This window comes from Cebidichthys violaceus, unplaced genomic scaffold (assembly GCF_023349555.1).
Source record: "Cebidichthys violaceus isolate CVI_PGR_0920_01 unplaced genomic scaffold, fCebVio1.0.p SCAF_20, whole genome shotgun sequence".
NCBI classification, from domain to species: Eukaryota; Metazoa; Chordata; class Actinopteri; order Perciformes; family Stichaeidae; genus Cebidichthys; species Cebidichthys violaceus.
In genome coordinates, this window is record NW_027176373.1 from 11534176 (window position 1) to 11558690 (window position 24515).

Here is a 24515-nt window from a genome sequence, read left to right on the forward strand (position 1 = left end):
CTGTATGTTAGATGTACTGTAGAGGGCAGCAGTAGTACATTGTGGATGCATGTAAATTGCAGAAATGTCAAGAAGAAGAACCGGGATCATGACCGTTACCAAAGAGTCTTGAAAGAACGATGTAAAATCGTCTGCGACTCGATGTAACAGCATTTAATACAGAGTTTGAATCTGAAATAACACACACGTTAACAACGTAGCTGTTGATTATAGGATCAGAAAAAAATGCTATGATCTATCATAACTCAAAAATAACAACAGAACAGTGTCATGTCACGGTCAACACTGTCACTGATATCATCGGCGACGCCATCTTTCTTCCAATGCCGTTGTGCTACTTCGTTTTCTAGGGGTGACCACTCTCACACCTTCAAAGAGTCTCAACAATTACCCATGACTCCCCTGAAACGTATGACCTGTCTTCTGTGTGTGGCCTTGGCTCGTAACGCGGTGCTGCTGTTAGTCAGTGTGTGCTGGCTGTAGGATTTAATTAACGTTAACTAGCTAGTGTTCGCGTCCGACAGGTCGGCTAGTTAACTGGGAGCCGTTACAGCGGAGTCGAGCCACAATGCTGAAATGTAGAACTGTATGGAAAAAGCTTGCACCACTGGCTAGATCCTCCTCAACTGTGTGCCGGCAGAATGTGAGACGAGCAGGTAAGTTTTAAGTAACTCACGCTAGGCAGAGCAACTTGGTGTCTTCTTGTTAGCTTGCCTCAATTGAAACACGCATTGCTTGTTGCATAAAATCGCACCATGTCGACAATTTGTTAAACTGCACGGGGTATCTTTTAATGGCCCAGTATAGGTATTGTGTGACCTTCGTATGGCTGTTTCAAAGCTAACGTTAACTGCGCAAACTAGCAAATGACAACATGCAGAGAAGTCAATGACGTTTCGATAACTAACGTCAGGTTAGCTCTGACCGTATTGCACGACACTGGCTGTAGCTCTCGCCTGAACATTGCCAGAAAGCAGCGCTAGTGAATGAGAAATAAACTGGTGTCACTGGCACACATGTTTTTGATACAGTGCTGGTTTTAATGGTGTTACGCCATAGTCTCTAGTATCCCGTCAGACTTCACCATGCTTACATAGGCCGAAATAGATATGGGATCACAGGGATTTTTCAGTCTCTTGTGACCCTAACAGTGAAAGTACAGCATTTGCAACCGTGTCCCTCTGCATAGTGTACGTTTGATTGGTTTAATGTACTATACTGATAAAAGGAAGCGGTGGGGAGTTATTACAGTAATGTAGTTCATGAGAGAGGTTGATCATAATGACGATTCAAGTCTCAGAGCTCAACTCCAATTGTGTGTGCGCCCTTTCTTTCATTAACCCAATTTACAAGCAGACATAGCAGCAAAATGTGCCAGTCACTTCATTTTGGGGAATGTCAAGTTCAAGCGTATGCTGACTTGTAGAGATGTAATATTATCTTTGAAGTCAGCATAATATGCTCATATTGAAGATCTTGGAGTAAGGCGTGTTTTCATTGTCAGCAGGCATGTTCTGTAAATAAATCCAGCAGCATTTACACAAACAGTCCAAACTTTTAGAAAGTGTAACTGGGGATTCTTCTTTAACAATCCCTGCTAGCAGTGTAGCAGTCACCTTCATACACATGCTATATTTAAAGGAAATGTAGCGTCTCGTTACATGTGGCCTCATTGTTGTTGGTGTCTAGCCATATAGCAAAGGGAGATGTTATGAACAGTGAATATATAATTTGATCAAGTGGCATTGTCAGTCAGATAGCTGCAACTAAGCCTGATCAACATAAACAAAGACTGGAGTGGATCTCCAGCCTAAGAATAAGAAATGTTCAACTATAAGTCTCAGTTCAGTGTCTTAATCATGTGCGTGTATCATAATGCATGGCATGGAGATGTACTGCAACTACGATTGACCTGCCTCTGGATTACTGACATCAAGGTAGTTTTGACTGAAATTAATGCAATTTTGACTAATCCAAATGTTTATTTGTCATTGTTTTCAGGGTTAAACAGTGGCAGGATACCAGCATGTGTACCTGCAGCTCACATGTCCACAGGGCCTGCAGGGGGAGGCAGAGAAAACCAGCTGTACATTATTCTGGTTGGAGCAACTTGCGTCGCTGGTGGAGTATATGTGAGTTAGTCCATCGTAACATACAGTACATGTATTGAAAATCAGAAGTAAGTAGTTGCAGGTAGTTCACAAACTTGTCTGTTTTCACAGGCTTACCGAACTATCAAGGGAGACAGCCAAAGATATCAGGACCGTATTGATGAGATTTCCTCCAGACCAAGTAAACAAGCCACAGAACAACCAGCTGCACTCATCCAGTTAGAGCCTCCTGGTGAGCAGGTTTATTCACATTTTTGAGATAATACAACTTTTAACTTTTAACTTTAATCCACAAACAAGTCTAAAGATATTTCTATCAGAGCCACAGTATTCCTCTGCGATGTGTTTTTAGTTTCAATCAATTAAGAGTTTCACTGATGTGATTTTGTATTTTGTTTTAGCTGTGGAAGCCACTGAGACAGAGGGTGAGTGAATCCCTTCTCCTTTTGAGTAGATATTTATAGATCAAACTCCATCTCTGTTAATAAGTTAATAGGTAGGAACACTTAACTGGGATATATTCACCACAATGATGAAAGAGCTACGCATAAGCTACAACATAAGAGAATGTTAAGATAACAATATGAAAATGTTCTTGCATGAGGTCAAATGCCTGTATAGTATTTGCTGTGACACTCTGTTGACTTTTTGTTTTTAAATCATAGTTAAAGGTTATTCTGTTCACAGTGTAGCAGCCTCTTCATTGCAATGCAAACAGCAGAGTTTGAGACTGCAACACAAACTGTGTTTAAATGAGTGGCAGATTGCTTTAAATCCTGTTCTCTTTCTGATTGATGAACCAGCCGTCCCTGAGCCAGAATCTCAAGCAGCACCATCAACAGAAGAGCCGAGCCCCCCGGCCCCCGATGCTGAAGTACTGGCCCCCATTGAAACAACTGAACCCCCCCCAGGTTGTCTGCATACTTTTCTATACATGCATGCATAACATGTGCCTCCTGTATAAACAGTGTTTTTGAACCAAAAAGTGATGGGGAAAGAATAACTTCAAAGCTTACTTGACCTGGAATTATGTGTACTGTCACACTTTGTACACACACTATACTTAAAAGAGAACGGAGGTGTCAGAAATGGTGACACCAAGTGGTAAACTCAGGTTAGTGCAAAAAAAAAAGCAGGCCTCAAAACACACCTGTGTCATTCTGTGTCGAATCAGACAACGTTTTTTGTTTACATTTCAGGTTATGTATGTGCTATTTAAGACCAAAGAATAAGTTCTGTCAAATATTTTGGCTGAATTTTAAGAGTTGCATAGTTTTTTTGCCACAGTAATTTTCCCATCACGAAGGAATTAGTTTTTTTTTTTTGGGGGGGGGGGGTTCAACACCCTTGGAGTACAAAAATGACAAAATTTACAGGAATGGCAATAAAATATGCAATTCTCAATGATTTATTGTGGTCTCAAACGGCACATACATGTGGTTTGAACAAAATTTAAAATGTTATCAAAAACCTGTCTTTTCACGCCTCATTACACTTTTTGCTCACAACTGTCCCACATATGTAATAAGTTAAAGATGCACTTTCATGGTGATGGCATGATTTATACACGAGGCCCTCTGGAATCTTAACTTGTATTGTCTATGTCCAGAAGCTGAGGAGTTTACTGCATAAACTGTGACTTTCTCCTCTTGTTGCATGCGTAGATTTTTCATTCACCATCTTGTATTTAGTGATGCATGTGTCATACTCAGTGTGTCCTCTAACCTACATTAACCTTTTCCCGTTTAAGTACAACTGTGGACACTCACACACTCACTTCCACTCTGAACTCAAAATGTTTCTGTTGTAGCAGGACACAGTCGTTGGAGTTGTCACTATTTTTTCCAAATATCTTGGCTCCTGGTGTGCTTTGTAATATTTGTGATGTTGCATGTTCTCTCAATTTGTGAAACTTTGTCCTGTCATAGCACTCAAAATGTTTATTTTCCACTAATATGATATTATTGTTCATAACTGGAAGCTGCCCTTTGAAGTGAATTTGATTTTTTACCTCCAAACTAAGATACACAAAGTCTGTTTCATAGGAAGTCTTCAAACAGAAAGGTCCCTGGTGACTGTAAAAATCAGTGTGATAACACAAGCTTGAGTAAACGTTAGTTTACTACACTATGCTCAGCTCCTTGGTGGTTTACAGTATGTACGACTCTGCAGACGTTACACATAATTTGGGCAGCTTCCACGTGTTCTTGTGTTTAGTTTGCATGCTCTGCAGAATGTTGCCAGAGTAAAGCTGAGGAAATGCATGGATCCTGATTATCTTCCCCTTAAATAATCTCCTGAAGAGTTCTAACTAAACCCATAGTTTGGATTCCCTCAACAGCAGATGAGCCAGTGGTAGAAGCTTCCCCAGAGGAGGCAGCAGAACCATCTGCTGCACCTGTAGTTGAGGAGGGTAAGATTTGAGAAGAAAGGATACACTGATCTAATTAATTCACTTAATTGTAAATACATTATAGTGCCATTCACGCCTTTGCTTTTCCATCTGAGCCTGTGTCTCCTAGATACATCCTAAAGCTCAGTTAAAGAAGTCTTTCACATAATATCTGTAGTGCTCATCAGAGGTTATTAAGTTAATATTGCCACTATACTACCAGAACCACCAGCCCCCTCTGAGCCATCCCCAGCTGAGCCCCCTGCACCTGTTGTGGAGAGTGGTAAGCCCTTCAGTCAGACCTGTGCAGGGAGACAGGCTTGTACATTTAACACGTCTGCGGGTTTATTTTGTCCTCACTTGTTGCTGCTCCGGTTGTACTAACAGAACCTACAGCAGCAGCAGAAAGCCCCGCAGCAGAGCCAACCGAGCCTCAACCGGAAGTTGTGGCAGAGAGTGGTAAGACCAGAGTCCAACCTCGGCTGGAGAGGGGAGGCGGGCACACACCGATACTTTTTCCCATTTTGTTAATGTTAATTTAAAACACCTTTTCTCCTTTTTATATTTTTAGCATGTTTTTCCATAACAGCTTTTCTTCCTACCTGTTCATGTCTTTTTCACATTGTTTGGGTTCAGATAATGATAACGGTTAATCTCACTGGAATGAAAAAAATGTCTTTCTGTTTCTGCACAACCTTTGACACTCATATACTCTCCTCCATTCTGCACTGTTAATATTTCTTATTTTGTGGGACACAGTTGTTGGTCAGTATTTTCCAGAAATATCTTGGCTCCTGGTGTGCTTTTGTTATATTAGTGATATAAAATGGAAGCCTTCCTGTCTGATATTTTTTGTGAATGTGTCATACTTTGTGAAACCTTATCCTGAGATAGTACTTAAAAGTTTTACTTTTTAATGTGACATTAGTTATTGTGAGTTATTGTTCATAACTGGCAGCTGCCCTTCGAAGTGGATTTTTTTTCTTATCTACAAACTTCTTTCATGCTGTGTCTAAAACACAAGTCTTCACAGCAGAGTTAACAGAAAGGTCTCTGGTACTTTCGAACATCCACGTGTTCTTGTGTTTAGTTTGCATGCTCTGCAGAATGTTCCCAGGGTAAAGCCGAGGAAATGCATGGATCCTGATTATCTTCCCCTTAAATAATCTCTAAAAGAGTTTAATCTTAACCCGTACTATGGATTCCCTCAACAGCAGATGAGCCAGTGGTAGAAGCTTCCCCAGAGGAGGCAGCAGAACCATCTGCTGCACCTGTAGTTGAGGAGGGTAAGATTTGAGAAGAAAGGATCAAAATAATTTACTCATTCAACTGTAGTGCACCTCCAAGGTTATTTTGTAACTTTTACCACGATACTACCAGAACCACCAGCCCCCTCTGAGCCGTCCCTAGCTGAGCTTACAGAGCCGGCCCCTGCACCTGTTGCGGAGAGTGGTAAGCACTCAGTTTGTGCATGGCGATGTACATTTACCACATCCGAGGGTTTAATGTGTCATAACTGGTCAATGCTCCGGTTGTACTAACAGAACCACCAGCAGCAGCAGCAGCAGAAAGCCCCGCAGCAGAGCCAACCGAGCCTCAACCGGAAGTTGTGGCAGAGAGTGGTAAGACCAGAGTCCAACCTCGGCTGGAGAGGGGAGGCGGGCACACACCGATACTTTTTCCCATTTTGTTAATGTTAATTTAAAACACCTTTTCTCCTCCTTTTTTTCCCCTATTAATGATTTTAACATTTCTTTCCTCATTACAGCTTTCCCCCTTGCCTTTTTATGTCTTTTTTCACATTGTTTAGGTTCGTGTAATGATAATGGTTAATCTCACTCGCATGAAAAATGTCATTTCTTTCTCCATTTCCTCCCTTCAGGTGTATTTGTGTATGTCATGGGTACTGATGAGCATCCAAGATTATGCACTGACTTTGTCTCTTTCTCCTGCTTTTGCTTGCTCTCTCTCTCTCTCTCTCTCTCTCTCTCTCTCTCTCTCTCTCTCTCTCTCTCTCTCTCTCTCTCTCTCTCTCTCTCTCTCTCTCTCTCTCTCTCTCTGGCTTGCTGTCGCTCTCATAAAAACTCCAGGAGACTCTACACCTGCCTCTCTCAAGCTCCCCTCACACACAACCTACCTCCTTATCGGTGGAGGTACCGCCTCTTTCGCTGCGGCCCGGTCCATTCGAGCCAGAGACCCCGGCGCCAGGGTCAGCATTCAGTGCATCATTCATCTTGCTCTACCTTGACTTTCTCTGTTACATTCGTGTGTTGTCCTCATGTACTGCATCTGTCTTTCTTGAATTGTTGCTACCAGGTGTTGATTGTGACTGATGAGCCAGTCCCTCCATACATGAGACCGCCTCTTTCTAAGGAACTGTGGTTCTCTGATGATCCCAGTGTGACGGAAACGCTGCGCTTCAAACAGTGGAATGGAAAGGAAAGGAGGTGTGTTTAGCTTCATGTACTGTGCTTTTGGTTTATTCAACTCTATTTAATTCTTTCTGTCTCTCTGTGCCTTTCTTACAATGTGTCTCAACAGTTGTGTCTCTGCTAGGATAAGTGGGTATTACATTGAGTTAGACTGTTCTCATCTGACATCTTTTTGCTTTATTTGCTTCGTTACAAAATGATAGGTTCTGTTGGTCGCACTTGTTTCTATTCAGGTGGACCTTACTGTTCATGTTAACCATCATCACGTAACTCTGTTTACTGAGTTCCTGTTTTTAGTATTCACAACAAACCACTGTTGGTGTCAAACAAAACTTGCACAATTTCCTGTGCTGCAAATGCTATATATTCCACAGGAAAGAGCTGTTGGACAAAGTGTTTTTTCAACTTGGTATTGTCATAACGCCAGCTTAAATCGATACGACTACTTTTGTCTGGTTTCTGCCTAATTGTAGGCAAACAATAGTGGGGTTTTTTGTAAGAAAAATGTTGAAAAACAAAGATTTGAATACTTTTGTGTCTATTTGTCAGTATCTACTTCCAGCCACCATCATTCTACATAAATGCAGAAGAATTGGATGGTGCAGAAAATGGTGGAGTGGCAGTTCTCACCGGCAGAAAGGTTGGTTAAGATTTGTTTTCCTTTAACAGTCAGACACCACAATGTGCTGATGTCATGATTATGTACTGTAAATGATAGTAGTATTAATAGTATTCATATACCAGAAGTGAGGAATTTCATTGGCTGATGTAAATGTACTTTTTGACTGTATTGAGATATTTGACAACAGTACGTGATTTAATTTGTTTTAGGTGGTTCACATGGATGTGAGAGGAAACAAAATAAAGCTGGACGATGATACTGAGATTTCATATGACAAGTGTTTGATTGCTACAGGTAAGCCTCTTTCAGATGCATGCATTACCGTGTGTGGTTTAAACTGTGTGGAAGCTGATTTGAACCGTTTGCTTTCAGGTGGTGCGCCAAGAAATCTGCAGGTCATTGAAAGAGCCGGAGAGGAGGTGATGCAGAAGACAACGTTGTTCCGCAAGGTCAGTGTTTAGCCACAAGGGGTCGATAGCCTTCTTTATATTTTGGAATTTCTGGCTGATAGTACAAAGCCCTAAAAAAAAGTTACACATTTTGGCTGTAAGAGTGAAGGTGTGACATTATGGAGATATTTAGATGACAATATTTTTTACTCTGAAAAAGTTGTTTGGAGGTGTGAAACAAACAAAAAAGCTCTCTGAATGTTCATCTCTCTCTGGAATAGATCAGAATTACAAAGCTTTGTCTCAAACAATGCAAAGTTTAGCTTTATGCTAATATCATAAAAACATCACGAAATTAAGAAACTTTGCTCAGTAACTCCAATGGCTTAAATGTGTGCAACGTTTACTTTTGTTGGTCCACTGTTCCATTCATTCATTATAATTTCTTCATTGTTGCACAGACAAGTTACCACACTCGTGGGGCCATTTTAATGTGTGACATATCACTACCTAAAAAAAAAAAAGAGTCAATTTGATTTAAATGTTGTTCCCCTCCACAGGTCGAGGATTTCAAATCCTTGGATAAGGTCTCCAGAAACGTCAAGTCCATCACAATCATTGGGGGCGGCTTCCTGGGCAGCGAGCTGGCCTGTGCTCTCGGCAGGAGATGTAAGACTACTGGACCAGATGAGAAAATTATGAATAGATAATAATAGTTTAACAGAATAAATTTATTGCCCTGTTGTTTTTTTGCTCAGCTTCTTTCTCCTTTTTTCAGCAACTGAGTGTGACCTGGAGGTGATACAGATGTTCCCTGAGAAGGGCAACATGGGAAAAGTGTTGCCTGAGTATCTGAGCAACTGGACAACAGAAAAAGTCAAGAGAGGTTAATCAGCTTGTTGTTCTCTAACACGTCTTAACTTTCATATCTACTTGAACATCCCTAGAAAGAGTTTTTTATCTCCTCATTTCTTTGTTTATTAAATATTCTTCATTTTGTCTTCCAGAGGGTGTGAAAGTTATCTCAGAAGCGTTGGTGAAATCTGTGGTCTGCAAAGACGATAAATTAGAAATCCAACTGAAGGATGGCCGATTGGTAGGTCCACATTTCTTTTCTCAAGTGTAATTCAGGAAATAAGTAATTAGTTATTGATTTATCTTGTGCTTCACCTCGTAGGTGAAAACGGACCACATTGTCGCAGCTGTTGGCCTGGAGCCCAATGTTGACCTTGCTAAGTCAGCAGGTCTTGAGGTGGACTCTGACTTTGGTGGCTTTCGAGTCAATGCAGAGCTGCAAGCCAGATCCAATATTTGGGTGGTAAGTTAATGTTCATAAGCTAGTGGAAATGTTATAACAACAGTCAACAGGTTCATGCCTTGCTGAAACAGTGACTGATTTTACTGGCTTTGGAAATTATAGTGCATATATTCTTAATTTAACTGCGCCAAATTTAAATGTATCATATGTCCTTTGAGAAGCTGAGACACGTGCCACAAGTAAGTTAACTTCCATTGAGTCGATGGTTCTCGGTGATATGACTCACCCTTGTTATTCCAATAAGTCATATCATATCTTTTATTCTAGTGCCCCCTTGAGGTAAACTCGGGTCCTGTTCTAGAAGCAATGCACTTCTGTAGACATGTAATGCAATTGTCATATAGCGTAGTATGGTTAGTCATTTTAATCCATCCCACATATCCTCGACCCCTTCTGTCTGGATTCAGGCAGGAGATGCTGCGTGTTTCTATGACATCCGACTGGGCCGCAGACGAGTGGAGCACCACGATCACGCCGTTGTGAGTGGAAGACTAGCGGGAGAGAACATGACGGGAGCCAACAAACCCTACTGGCATCAGTCCATGTTCTGGTGGGTATTGGGGGTACTTCCTGTTTCCTGCTTGTGATGCTTATTCGAGGTTTTCATGCATCACAAATATAAACCGTTTGGCAAATGAGAGCTGCAAGCCACTGAACCAGCTTGAAGTGGAAATGAAGGAAAATATTTGCGAAAGCGAGGGACAGTCAGATTTGTTGATTGCACCGGTCCACATTCATCGACTACATTTAAATAAGTGGGCACTGGGGCAGCATGTACAATTCTGCAAAATGACTCAGATTTAATCCTTTTAGAATTCAGATGTACATGCATGATTGCGTTGAAGTCTTGAATACCATTAAGTTCTAAAATATTTAAACTGCCTTTAGAGGACATTAGGGCAGGAGTTTCCAGCAGAGGGCTGCATTTTTCAAGTCATACATTTAATAACTCTTTCCAAAACATCACTCAACCAGATATTCAGGGCCTTGCCAAAAACTTGAACTAGCGTGTGGCATGCGGCCCGCATCACACAGATGAATGCCATGTCTGCTTGTTTTTAACAGCTGGTGAAATACGGCACACTGCTGTCAACATGGCTTCATTGCAGTCCAAAAACAAACAAACACAGTAGACAAACTATTGTGACTTAGTCCCCAGCAGATGTTGTCAGATGATATGTTGCTATATCATAATTCAGCAGCACTGGGCACTTAGTTCGTTTTGAGGTCGTCCATTTGTTCTATATTTAAGGGGTAGCTTCTGTATTTTTCAACCTGGACCCTATTTTTTTGTTTCCATGTTCCATGCAACAACATTTTTTTTAATTGGTCCAGTATTGAGCAAAAATGCTGCAGCCGATCACTGGCAATATATTGGGCAATTGCGCACCGTCAATTTAGGTCCACTAAAAGTCCTTGTTTTTGGCACCGACTGTCTCAGATTTTTATAATTGTTGTCTGACAACATCATCGAAAGGACACTATAGAGAAATAAAGTTTCTATAATTAGCTCCGCCAGGATAATTATGCAATTTGCTTGCTTGTGTGCATGTATTCGTGCGTGCATCCATAAATGAGTTTGCACCTCTGTGTTTTTCCACGACCAATCTTGCATTCTGCAGCAGCAAGCAGCATGATGTTTTGGGTGTCCAGTTATGGCCGCATGCTCAAGGACCCGTTATTGGCTGTTTTATACTGATATTGACTGCCTGCTGACTCGTCATTAACTAACTACCCTTAACCATCTTGACATGATGTTGATGCAACGTGAGATTTCAAAACAAGTCTTGTTCGAGTCAAACACATTTCAAACATTTGAAATGGTAAAACTCACTATAAATGTACTTTTACTTTAATAGTTTTAAGTGCTGCTAGCAGCTGCTGCTGTCACTGAAAAAGTGCCAACAGGTTCCCAAAAAAACCCTGATTTGGATGTTTGTAAGTGACGCCACACAGTGTACGAGCTCTGGGCAGAATTACCACAGCATGTAGTTTAAGGTCATTCCACTGTGACATTACTTCAGCTTGACACTCATCAGGGGGTGGTGGGGGGTTGTCACTGGATTTCACAACGTGTGTGTGTGTGTGTGTGTGTGTGTGTGTGTGTGTGTGTGTGTGTGTGTGTGTGTGTGTGTGTGTGTGTGTGTGTGTGTGTGTGTGTGTGTGTGTGTGTGTGTGTGTGAGAGAATAGGAGCTGTGTGAGGTGCACAAACACGATAAAAAAAACAATAAAGTTTTAAGACGTAGAAGTTGCTGCACTTCACATTGGAGGACAAACTTCAGCAAACTACTTTCAACAGAATTTTGAATGCAGATAAATAAATAATAAAAAGTAAATCAGGCGATGGGTTTTCGAGATTGTATTTTGGCCAATGCGTTCCGCCTCTTTTGCTCTCAACATGGAGTGTTTAATCGGACCACAAGCGGAAACCAGACCGCTTCAGATACCAAAATCTAGTCCCGTTGCCTACAGATCCTGTATTCATATGCAGATATCTGTTTATAGAGCTTAATATCGGCTTAAATCCAATTAACGATATCATTAAGATGTGGGGGAATTTTTTTATTTGAAATTAAGTATGTTTTATAAGTTATTCTTTAATTACATTTTGCACTAGAACCTATTGTAATGCGGAGGAAATGGAAATCAGTGGAGAAAGAATGCTTCTTACTTAAATTATTCCCTCATCATGCTTTTCATACTCATGGTTTCTCACAGGAGTGACCTGGGTCCTGATGTAGGCTACGAGGCTATTGGGATTGTTGACAGCAGCCTACCAACAGTAGGAGTGTTTGCCAAAGCCACAGCCAAGGATACACCCAAAGCTGCGACGGAGAAGTCAGGTACTTATGACAATTTTTTTTAATCCTATAAAGCAAAAAATAAACAGCGAATTTGAGGACCAAGGCTCAGATTTAGTCATACATGTTAAACGTATTGCAGGAACTGGGATCCGGTCAGAAAGTGAAACAGAGGACACTGCTACTAGCCCAGTGGCCTCTTCAACGCCGGCTCCGGCTGTGGTGCAGCAGAAAGACGAGTACGGAAAAGGAGTCATCTTCTACCTGAGAGACAAAGTGGTGGTGGGCATCATCCTGTGGAACGTGTTCAACAGGATGCCCATCGCGAGGAAGGTATGTGACTTTGTGAGAAAAAGGGTTTGTTTCAAAGTAAGGATTTAAAATCTAGATTTGGTTATTGTAAATGGTTTGTTTTTTTGTAGATTATCAAGGATGGAGAGCAACATGCAGATCTGAATGAAGTGGCCAAACTGTTCAACATCCATGACGATTAAGAAGGTGGTCGGCACTTATTGTGAGAGCGGAGCTTCATGTGAGGACTGAACTTTGGCAGCCTTTGCCACAGTCTTTAAGACGCGACTGATCATACACAAAAAACAGGAGGATTCATGTGAATGATGTCTGAGATATTTTTCATATTTGGAATTTGTATCTGCTGCACCTGTTTCATTAGTTTCTTCTTTTTTTTTTGTCTATCTAGGAAAAATTGTCTAATTTTCCACCAACCGTTTTGCTTATGTTTTTGAAAATCGTGGTCAAGATGCGATCGTCCTTCTGCTTTTCCACACCAGGCTTAAAAAAATGCTGAGCATGGATTATTGTTTTCCTCTGTGTGATCAGAGCAGCTTGTCGTGAGAGAAGCTGCAATAAAGGCTATTTTTAAAGTGGGAGTGATCCAATTATTTTTCATTTTGCTCCTAGATATTATCACTGATGATGACGACATAGATCTTGACCTGCATTCTGAGCTGTGATGGTTGTTAAAGTCTGTGTGGTTGAGCTCATCTGTCCTGAAGCGTTTTAGTCACTGTGCACTGCTTGACAGATTTTCTTCGGTCATACATGCGACCTACAGTCGTTGGACCTTTTTTTTTACACTAGGAATGTTACAGGTCTAACCTCAGCTAAAAGCAGTGGGCACAGCCAGGCTTCTATAAAGGACATCTGACAAGTACATTTTACAGTGTGTACAAGTACGATCTAATTAAGCAGAGTCAATGCGCACTCCAACAAGAACAACATTAAAATGAAGCTTGGCCTACTTAATCCTGTCCGGAGGTAAAAATGTTCAAGCATGCAGAAACAATGGGGCTTTTTTTTTTTTTCTGCTGTGGGCTTCTTGTTATTAGGATTGCATTCATGTTCTGTATTATCACACATTTCTTATCCTATTTGACACTGTGGGCTCCAGAGCGAAGTGTGGAATGGCCTTTCGAGTGAGGCAGAACACGTGCAGCCATAACGTCCCATCGCTTTCTTTGACATAAATTTTGCATGGGTAAATGGCTGAACTGCCTCCCCCTCTGTGTGGAGGAATAAACATGAGCTTCCACATTTTATATTTGAATTTGCTTGGCGATTTGAAGATGAAATAATTAGACCAGAATCGTTGGGACAGCTCTGCTAAAGATAAATAACCTCTGGATCTGTACTGACACTGACACAAACTTGTTTCACTTGAATTAATGGGAGATTCATGCCCTCATCCTGTCTCCCTCTTGAATGCAACAGTCTTTTGTTTCACCCGACTTGTAGGATGCTCATAATTTTAGGCAATTCAGTTTTGATTTAAATGATCAGATCTCTCTCGTAGATCAGTAAACACATTTACTCTATTGGACATTATATACTGATAGTACTGGCTTTTTTTGCAACAATTTATCACCATAATATGTACAACAAAGTAAGCAACCAATGTGGAAGATATCAGTGTAATTTAAATTGCTGTGAATGTTCTAATTTTGGGGACAAAAAATCTTTAACGGCAGTGAAAGAGTGGTTGAAATTCTTGATGGATTTAAAAACATGATGCCTTATTTAAGAATATATATTTTTTTGTCTTTTAATATTTATTTGAATATTTTTATTTTCAGCAAAAAGTAAATATTACTGCTAATCTGATGCCACGAGGAAGAGCAGTGTGGGCCACTCTGCTTTGGAAATGGTCGTGTCTCTTTAAATTCTTGCAGTAATTCTTTGAACATGCATATGGCTATAAAAAAGAGATGAAGCTTGAAGTCGTCCACACAAACACAGGCATTTTGAATTATACAGCAGCAGCTTCCTGTATTTTACACTTGCAGAGAGGGAGGGAGGCTCCGCTGAGTCCAGAAGACAGAGCCTGGCTGGTGGAGCAACAACAAGTTTCCTGCATCTCTGCTTTTCTTTTCTTTTTCAGTTCTTCCTCCCTCCATTGGTATTACATCTGTTTTTTTCTACTAACTAAGAATGCTATTCCACATCGCGTGTATGCTGTGGACGTCATCTGTCATGTTTCTTCAAGGCAGGTAAGGGACTATTTCAAGTTGTACTATTTGTTGGAGAAATCTGTAATTTGCTGTTTGGTTAGCCATTGTAATGTATTGTAAATGTAATTATTTTATTTAAAAAGATTTGACATTTAGAATGTATAACCATTTGTAATAAGACATTAATTGATCTCGGTGGTTCTTTGACCAAGGGGCACATCAGCGTGACTGTTCTCTTGGAATTGGATGCATTAAATATGTTTTATCTATAATTGAATGAAACCAATTAAGTGAAAATGTGCATTAATGTAAGATGCAAGATTAACTCAACAGAAAAAAAGAAGCTTGTGTTTGATTTAAGGGGATAAGATGTGTGCCAAAGTAATTTCAAAGATAATTTGAACTGTCGCTGTATAAAAATGTCAAATACTTGTATAGTAAATAGTTAAATACATCTAATCTGAATCCTGTTATGTATACTGTATATGCCACCTTTTAAATTACAAAATGCCTGTGTTGCCAACCAGTAAAACACCTTTCCAGCTGAAATGATAGTTATTGTAAACCTTTAGTACAAATTACATAAATGCTTTCCTGAAGAGGAATTGGAGGTGTTAAATATTGCATGAAGAAAATATCAGTACATCCAGAGTAGACTGTCCTGTCACCTGGCAGGTCTGTGCTCTGTAAGGAGATGAAGCTCCCCAGCAGGGCAGCTAAGCCCCCCTCTCCATCTGACTTTCTGGACAAACTGATGGGGCGCACATCTGGCTATGACGCTCGCATCAGACCAAACTTCAAAGGTAACACACTGTGGTGTGCAGTGGGAGGATCTCCTCGGTCAGGACAGGTGTGGGAAAGTGCGATTTGCATACCAATTTGGGCGGTGAAGTAGCACAAATCATTCACAGATGGGTCAGAAGTAAGAGGTCCTGCAGGCTTTGATGTTTTCACATCCTTTTTGTCATGCATTGTTACTGTTTTCATGCTGACCCACAGCCGTAGGTTATGATGTTTTTACACAGACTTCTCTTTCATATTTGTCAGAAATGTGCACTTACCCCACAGGCCCATTTCAGTCCAATCTTGATCTGAGTGAAGCCAGCAGACTCTCTTCGACATACTCCTCTCTCGGTCTCTGGGGTCGCATTCCATATATATTTAATTCTTGCTCCACATCTTTGTCAGCGCATGCTAGGTAAATCACGGTTGATTATCTTTAAATACACTAATGTAACTAAAGGAGAATCAATAAATGATTGCCTCTAAGGAAACCCTGAAATATTTAAAGTTTTGGTGGTGGACAGATGGACGATACTAATGAGAACATACTAGAAATGACAGAAACAATTACATGCTGGTTATCTTTGATAAGTCAATTTATCAGGACACAGCATGGCACATTATGAAGAGGGCAAGCAGATGTAATTTTGTTTCTGCTCTTTACTGGCTTCAATACGTCATGTGATCCACTCAGATAACATCATCAGTGGTATTTAATAATCCAGTGTGATATATATAAGTGTATAATGTGTGATGACAATCTGCTTCTGCCAGGTCCTCCTGTCAATGTCACCTGTAACATCTTCATCAACAGCTTCGGATCCATCACTGAAACAACTATGGTAAGAATGTGAACATCTGCATTTATCATCTGGTTGTTGGATGTCAAACTCTTTCTCAATATGCGTACTTCTCTGTACCTGTGAGCTCGTAGACTTTTGAAACGTCATCAGTCTCAGCCCATGTACTGTTCCAATTCAAAGTTGCCGCTGGTATTGACGTCTCTGTAGCGTTTGCCTTGTCGGCAAAGCATACAGCAATCCGGATCTGATCCACATATGAGTTTACTCTGGTTCTTCACTGTAAGGTACTTTCACAACCAAATATGAAAAATATATATACACACACACAATGAAAACAAAAAAGCAGGGTTGTCATATTTAGTTTGATTGTAAAAATACTTTACAGTGAAAAAACGGATTAAACTCATTCGCAAGACCAGCTGAGGTGGTGATGTCATCAAGTAAGCTGCTGTTCCAATTGTCCGTACTGCGTTCTCTGTACTCCAAAAGTTCACAAGTCCGTACTTGTGAACTTGGGTATTGTATTCCCTCGTGAAGAATACAACACATCGTTTGACTGTTTGTCTTCACTGTGGCCTTCAGGTGTTGCTGCATCATATGAAAACAATTCAGCAACAAATGTGACTACAAGTCGGAATTCAGGTCCTCAGGCCAATATACATTACAATTATCTGAAAGATATCAAATTTAGCCTTATGATATGGACATTAGTAAAGTAAAAGCTTCACACTTTCACTGGTTTTCCACAATCAGGTTTTAGATGAAGTAGACCTGTTCTTTCACATACACCTTCTGACTATGGTGGTGACAAGGAAAAGTTAGGTTTAAAATGGTACCCTGCAAGGTCTTTGTCAGAAAATACTGTAAAAATGATGCCTCAAAAAGTATGTCTGTAGTAGACAGTTTCATAGTTATATTATTGTTCAATATCATTTTCATATTATTGTCATTTGTTAGGTTGTTATATTCAGCATGTGCTTCTTATTCCTGTCATAGAAGTTGAGCATCATGTTTCACCACTGGTTGAAGAAGTACTCGGATCTTTTACTTTGCTACTCTTTTACTAAAAAAGTATTACTTCATAAAAAAATAGCAATACAACAGTGTAAAAATACTGTTACATCTAGGTCTTGCATTCAATATTTTACTTCAGTGAAAGTACAGAAGTATTAGCATCAAAATATAGTACCAAAGTACCAAAAGTAGCAATTAGAATGGCACGTTTCAGAATAATATACTATATTATTAGATTATAATTATTGATGCATCCCTGTGTAAACATCACGTAATTTAGCTTTATCCATAATAATGTATCATCATATATTTGTTGATTACATTTTGTAATAATACAATCAACAATAATATGAATCTGGAAAATAACTACTAACTAAAGCTGTCAAATAAATGTAGTAGAGTAAAAAGTAAAAGTAATCACATTTATCGGCTGCATCAGACCCTTTGGTGGTCAATCATCGGAAGTGTTTTTGGCGCTTCTCTCTCTGTACTCATGATGCCCAAACATAGTGTTGTTAGATTATGAGTAATTGATGACTGCAACCACCATCTTGTAAGTTCATTACATAATGTCAGCTATGATTTTCTCATCTCTCTGTGTCAGTCAAATAAGGGAAATCCTTTATTTATGCGACCCATGGTAAGTATTTAGGGTTGGACATGTTTTTTTAGAAAGACTCCTGCTTCTTTTTCTAAAATACCTCTAGGGAGAGCCATCAAATTTTAAATGATGAAATTGTAAGTGGAGTTTTCTGTCATTCAGGTTATGCGCACTCAAGTCTCTTTGTCAGTGTTTATTTATTTATTTATTTATTTTTGGTCACAGAGTTTGTGTGCTTGCACAGGGCTCCTCGCCTGCTGAGATACGCTGCAGGTTCATGGGTCTCTTGCATGTCATTTATTGCTGTTTAGGTGATCTTGGCCCTCTCACAAGTTTTCTTGAAAGGACATATGCAAATAGAGAAAACACCAACACATAGCTGCAAATACAGTCATCGTGAAATTAGTGAATATGTTTTCTTAATATGCTTATGTTTCGTCTATTTGCTTGTGGTTTGTTAATTTGCAGTGCGTACTTATAACATCTCATATTGATATCTACTGTACCATGCCACTTGTGGCTATATATTTTGTTTCAGTCATTTATAACTATTTTAACTTCCAATTACAACTTAACTCCAAACTTTAGGACTACCGGCTCAATGTATTTCTGCGACAGCAGTGGAATGACCCTCGACTGGCATACAAAGAGTATCCGGATGACTCTCTGGACCTGGACCCCTCTATGTTGGACTCCATTTGGAAACCTGACCTGTTCTTTGCAAATGAAAAGGGAGCAAACTTTCACGAGGTTACAACAGACAACAAACTGCTTCGTATATTCCAGAATGGAAATGTCCTCTACAGCATCAGGTGATCTGTTTTAAAGTGCTAATTTTGCTAAATAATGCACCTCTATCAGATATTACAAATCCAGTTCCATGATTTGTTATCTTGCTAATTGAACATGAACTTCTAGTTGTAGTTGTAGTCTTAACCTCTGAGTACACGGTCCTGCAACATGTTTGTTTCACTCCAGTTCAGTTCAGTTGTCACTGTATTGTCCAACACCCACTGAAAATAATAACTGCAGGCTAAGACAGAATCAGGTCAGCAATGTGGCACTAAAGCAGGGGTGAATTGTAGCGTAATGGTTTTCATTACAATATAAGATGAAGCAATGTATAAAGCCGTATTAGCAAATATGTTAAGCATGAACTAAATGAGCGGTTGCTTCTCTGGTCACGGAACCTGAAAAGTAACCCCTAAACTAAGGGGATCACACTAAAAGTGCCAAGTTACAGCTAGCAACCAACACAATTATTAAAAAACAAAAAAACAAACAGGGTCCTAAAGTTAGAAACAAAACAAAAAAAGATTTATGTCCTCATTCACTTATGCACAGATAGCTAGTCACTGTATCTAGTAGATGACACTGAATCAAGATAATTTGCATTGGCAAAACTTTGTCCTTGCTAGAATAAAGAGAAGAGGGGTCCTTCAAAATTAGCAGCGAAAGACATTATGTTTCAACAAAAATATAAGCAGTGTCGGCAACAGATACTCAGAGAGTAAGTTAAGATGTAGGGTCAGTGTGCAGGAAGGGGTTCAGTGACACATAAGCAGTAGATGGTGCTATAGGTTTCTCTACTCATGAGTCGGTGTTTGAGGGTATCACTTTTTAATTTAACACCTCATTCCACTACCATTATGGTGTTGCTGTCTCTGTGTTCCAGGCTGACGCTTACCCTTTCCTGTCCCATGGATCTGAAAAACTTCCCCATGGACAGCCAGAAGTGTACAATGCAGCTCGAAAGCTGTGAGTTAATCTTTGAAGGCAGGCTTGAAAACACTACAAAACAGATTTTGTTCTCATCGCATACAGTACACCTTCTCTCTGTCTTTCTTCTAGTTGGTTACACCATGAATGATCTCATTTTTGAATGGCTGGATGTGGGAGCAGTGCAGGTGGCCGATGATCTGACACTCCCTCAGTTTGTGCTGAAAGAGGAGAAAGGCCTCGGCTACTGCACCAAGCACTACAACACAGGTACACGACGACCTGCCAAGGAACACCCTTGATAGATACTGTCAATAAACCTCTAATAAGACTGTCAGTTTGCACCCGTATCTCCTCCTGTGGTTAGGTAAATTCACCTGCATTGAGGTCAAATTCTACCTGGAGCGTCAAATGGGCTACTACCTGATCCAGATGTACATACCGAGCCTGCTCACCGTCATCCTGTCCTGGGTGTCGTTCTGGATCAACATGGACGCGGCTCCGGCCAGAGTGGGACTGGGGATCACCACAGTGCTCACAATGACGACACAGAGCTCTGGCTCCAGGGCCTCGCTGCCAAAGGTAAGTCACGGTTTGTGATACTTTACAGTAAAACATACAAGTCCGTCACTGTTACCGGCCACAACAGTGAGTTTGAGTTCCAAGATGTGTGTGCGCCGAGAAAATGCGCCGGATGTACGGGTGTAGTATGTAGGGAAGGGGCAATTTTTTTTTTACGTCATACTATACTATGACATTTTTATGACTTTTTGACATACTATACTATGAGTTTTTAAGTATTTTTTTCGACATACTATACTATGACTTTTCGACATACTATACTTTGACTTTTTTATGACTTTTCGACATGCTATACTATTACTTTTATGTAAGAAATACTATACTATAGATTTTACGACATACTATGGGTTTCTTTTAGGACACACTGTACTATGACTTTTTTCTAGATTTTTTCTCACATTTTCATGACATACAGTACTATGATTTATTATGACATTTGTACTTTACTATGCATTTTTTATGATATTTTTCCAATGCACTATACTAGGACATTTTTTATAACTTTTTATGACATATTATTCTATGACATTGCTATGACATTTTTGACAGACCATAATATGACTTTTTCCCATGGCTTACTGCACTTTGACTCTCATGACTCCTTATGAAATACTTTACTACTTTCTTTTCATGGCATACTATACATTGACTTTTTAATGACATTTTAACTACATTCCATACTATGACATTTTTTATGGCATACTATAATATATTTTTGTATTACTTATTCATGATATACTATATTATTACCTTTTCAGGGCTTGCTATACTATGAATTTTTAATGACCTTTTAACAGCTATGACTTTTTTTCTGACATTGGATACTAAAACATGGACATACTATACTATGACTTTTTCATGACTGTTTACGGCATACTTTTGGGACATACTATGATATTTTTTTGTGAATGCTAATGAGTGGTTTCACTGATTTGATTTCCACTGTGTCACAGGTGTCCTACGTGAAAGCCATAGACATCTGGATGGCCGTGTGTCTTCTTTTCGTGTTTGCTGCACTACTGGAGTATGCAGCCGTTAATTTTGTTTCACGGCAGCACAAGGAGTTCTTCAGACTGAGGAAGAAGCTCAAAGAGCAACAGCGGCAGAGAACTGTGAGTGCAACCAACCCACTCAGACCCTCGGGCGACTGTCACCTGCTATTCCCTGGGCCCAGCAATGCACAAGCACCACAACTCAGCTGTGTGTTGCACCCCAACCGGGAAATGCAGACAGCACTGACCTGTAACAAATTCAAGCCATCATCTTGTTCTACTGTTCTCAACATCTTGCTGCCTCGCATGTGGAGAGAAAAATAAGGGGGAAAAAGTCGACCAAACTAGCTTTGAATATAAAGTATTTCTTAAATGAAGCGTTGTGACAGCAGCTACATGATTTATTAATACCTTGTAACATTTATAACACAATACAAAAAAACATCTGCTTGAATCCTTTATATGTATTTATTCATTAGTTGGGATTAAGCAGTGCCACTGAAATTTGTCTCATTTCAAATTCATTTCAGACTTGTATTCATTTTTAAGGAAAAAGATGATGATTGCTTGCTGATGAAGGTCTGAAACACACATGCGTCACGCAGGAGTTTTGTCAGGGTTGTGATGCATCTGATTGATGATTACATTTATGTGTTGTGTTTTCCCCATCAGCAGGGAAGCGGTGACAGCAAGGTGAAAGGAAAAAACGTGTCAGGAAACAATGCTCCTCATGGGAACACAGCCCAGCAGTGCACTGCCTGTGCCAGGGTATGTACTGTCGCCTTGTTCTGTTTAACACCAGCCAATCACTGGCATCAGTGTGATTCTCTTTGAGAGCAGATTTTTATTCTGTGCTGTATTTTCCTTCCAGGAGGAGGAGCTGGCGCAGCAGGGTTTACTCTTCCAGAGTTTTGGACTTGCACTGTCAGCAGGAGGTGCACCGGAAATGGATGCACCGGTCTTTGCCGATTTACCTCCTGGTTTAGGTTTCTATGACATCCGCAGGCGCTTTGTAGATCGGGCAAAAAGGATTGATACCATCGCCCGAGCTCTTTTCCCCATGAGTTTCCTCATGTTTAATGTTCTCTATTGGCTTACTTACAAAGTTCTACGACATGAAGACCTTCTAGCCACGCTGTGACAATACAACGAGGACTGTAAAGACACTATATACTTTTTAATTCTGCTCTCTTCATTAAAACATTTAAAGGCTGAGAGTCCTCAGCTGTGCCATGCAAGATGGGTTGTGACTGCATGTCCAGTGCCATTGGGACATTCCATGACATCGAAGAGTCCATCAGTTTCTTTACATTTTTTAATACTTCCAAAGAAATGCACTATTTCTCAGTACTGATGCTTTATGCATTCCACCTCAGTGTACAGTATGTGCGCAGTCAGCATCTTAAGTATATCAGCTCACTTTATTTTAGGAAGAAATGTCTGTATGTGCAGTTATTGTAGCTTCAATGTTGCAGATCCTCACCAGGCCTACATTTTTGATTTTTAATTTTAATTTTACTGGTGCCATGGTCAACAGTGTCCAGAGCCACAGGTTTCATAGATAGCATAAATCACCTCAATCAGGAATTACACTTTGCAACAGTAGCAACTCTGCTGTGTTTTTCACTGATTCTTTACTGGCAAAAAAATATTTTGTCTCTCTGGAGGCCGCAAAAATCTCAGCTTGAATGCAATTTTTTTTATAACACAAGTATTTTATCCAACATATTTAACAGTTCACATTTCAAACCCTCCAATAGGAAGCCTATCTGTCATAGAGACTGGACATTTTAAGAAATTTAAATGTGATATTTAATGACTGAAGAAGTGAAAGAAATTATCCATAGATATTTAATTGTGACTATTATTGTTAGATATAATGGCATGGCACACACATAGCCAAATGTAGTACATATTTGTATCATTCATTAACCAAATCTATCTCAATTTCAAGTCTTCAGTTTCAAACCTGCATTTGACCAGATATTTATGCTGTAAAGGGTACGTTAGAACAGTCATCAACACATGTTGTTTAACTTGTACTAAGTTCTCCTGAGGCCACAATGGGTGTGGAATTGATGTTTAACAAGGTCCAACTAAGTTACACACAGAATACATTTTCTTTGTATTTTTTTGTTTTTGTTTTTAGAAACAAATGTATCCCTAAAATTGTTTGTTGGGTCAATATAAAATAAAGAAATACTTTAATTTGAAATACTGAATGCATCATAGTGTGACCTTTATTATCTATGACCGTTTTTAAATTATCATTGTATCCCTATATATAATATGAGAACACATGTTTTCCTCTCTAACAGCATGCCTGGATCTAAATCAAAGGATTACAATTAATTATCAGCTGTGATATTTAAATTTTCAAACTATGACATTATCTAAGGCCAGAGACCAGCAATTAAGTAGCTCTCACTCGATTTGTCTTCCACCTAATACTTTCCTCTATTAACATTATTTTCAATCCTCACTCTATTTTATGAGGTAAAAGTGCAAAATGAGCTCAATACTTCACTGTACGGGTTTTTAACATTTTGCTACTTCATTATTTATTTGTACGCATGTCTGTAGACTGGGACCATCTCTAGAAACATAGTCTCATTTTAAATATAAATCATGTTATAAAATGAAGCTGTCATATTCATATTTTATTTGCTGTCACATGCATATATACAGTAGGAGCTGCAGTGCATACATCAGCACTTCTGTCTGTGTGAGACATAAATTGATAAATAGTGAGGAAATTATTACAGTATCCTAAATATTGGACCGTTAAAGTATTTGCGGACAAATAAATTATTTTTTACTAAGGATTGTGAACTTTATATAGTTGTTGAAGGGGATATAGTACATATATAATTACAAAGACTGTTTCACATAACATTACATTTTGTCTTGAAAAATTCAAAATACATCTTTATTTTACTAATTTATTCTGTTACATTAAGCTTATCTTTATCAGTCTCAACTATGAATCTTATACAGCACCTGCAAAATGAATTACCTGTATGCAGCTTTCAATATTTTTATATTTTATTGTATATTTCAATATGTTTCTATTTTTAAATCATGTCTTGTATTTTGCACTGTGTTGATTGTTTAATGTCACGCACCATGTCAAATTCCTTGTATGTGCATCATACTTTGGCAATAAAACGGTTCTGATATTGATTCTGATTCACTGCTTCTCATCTGAGACTTTGTATCTGTAGCCACAAGAGGCTGCTGTTCGCTCTTGTGAGCAACATTATCATCATAGGCCACATAGTATACAGTACAGCATTAGATACTTTACATTTAACTCAGTGTGAGGTGAGGATCTATTGGTTTCTATTTGTATAGTTTATGATATATTATTAATTAAATGCACAAAACTTAAATATGCAATGTCTAATACATTTCACAAATTTTTTTCATCAGTTTCATTTCACAAATTGTGATATTTCAACTGGTGTAGCTCACCAAGTAGAGCTTG

The 24515-nt window shown here is 39.4% G+C and overlaps 2 protein-coding genes across 5 annotated transcripts; both read left to right on the forward strand.

The window, feature by feature from the left end:
• Positions 1 to 399: 399 nt before the first annotated feature.
• aifm1 (apoptosis inducing factor mitochondrion associated 1) lies at positions 400 to 12953 on the forward strand. 4 transcript variants are annotated; one of them, XM_068716387.1, is made up of 24 exons: positions 400 to 656; positions 2002 to 2132; positions 2223 to 2343; positions 2513 to 2536; positions 2915 to 3022; positions 4453 to 4524; positions 4727 to 4786; positions 4891 to 4962; positions 5718 to 5789; positions 5884 to 5955; positions 6048 to 6125; positions 6594 to 6712; positions 6820 to 6950; positions 7485 to 7575; positions 7767 to 7851; positions 7930 to 8006; positions 8507 to 8615; positions 8725 to 8832; positions 8954 to 9042; positions 9124 to 9264; positions 9672 to 9814; positions 11984 to 12108; positions 12209 to 12399; positions 12489 to 12953. In XM_068716387.1, the coding sequence occupies exons 1-24, from the start codon at positions 569 to 571 to the stop codon at positions 12558 to 12560; spliced, it is 2379 nt and encodes a 792-aa protein (XP_068572488.1). In that variant the 5' UTR covers positions 400 to 568; the 3' UTR covers positions 12561 to 12953. The 4 variants fall into 4 exon arrangements, with proteins under 4 accessions (XP_068572488.1, XP_068572489.1, XP_068572490.1 ...); XM_068716388.1 differs by having other exon boundaries at positions 4456 to 4524; XM_068716389.1 differs by lacking the exons at positions 4727 to 4786; positions 4891 to 4962.
• A 1561-nt stretch (positions 12954 to 14514) lies between these two features.
• glra4b (glycine receptor, alpha 4b) lies at positions 14515 to 22169 on the forward strand. The gene is made up of 10 exons (XM_068716582.1): positions 14515 to 14573; positions 15210 to 15337; positions 16092 to 16159; positions 18324 to 18547; positions 19411 to 19493; positions 19587 to 19724; positions 19822 to 20036; positions 20990 to 21148; positions 21701 to 21796; positions 21900 to 22169. The coding sequence occupies exons 1-10, from the start codon at positions 14515 to 14517 to the stop codon at positions 22167 to 22169; spliced, it is 1440 nt and encodes a 479-aa protein (XP_068572683.1).
• Positions 22170 to 24515: the final 2346 nt, after the last annotated feature.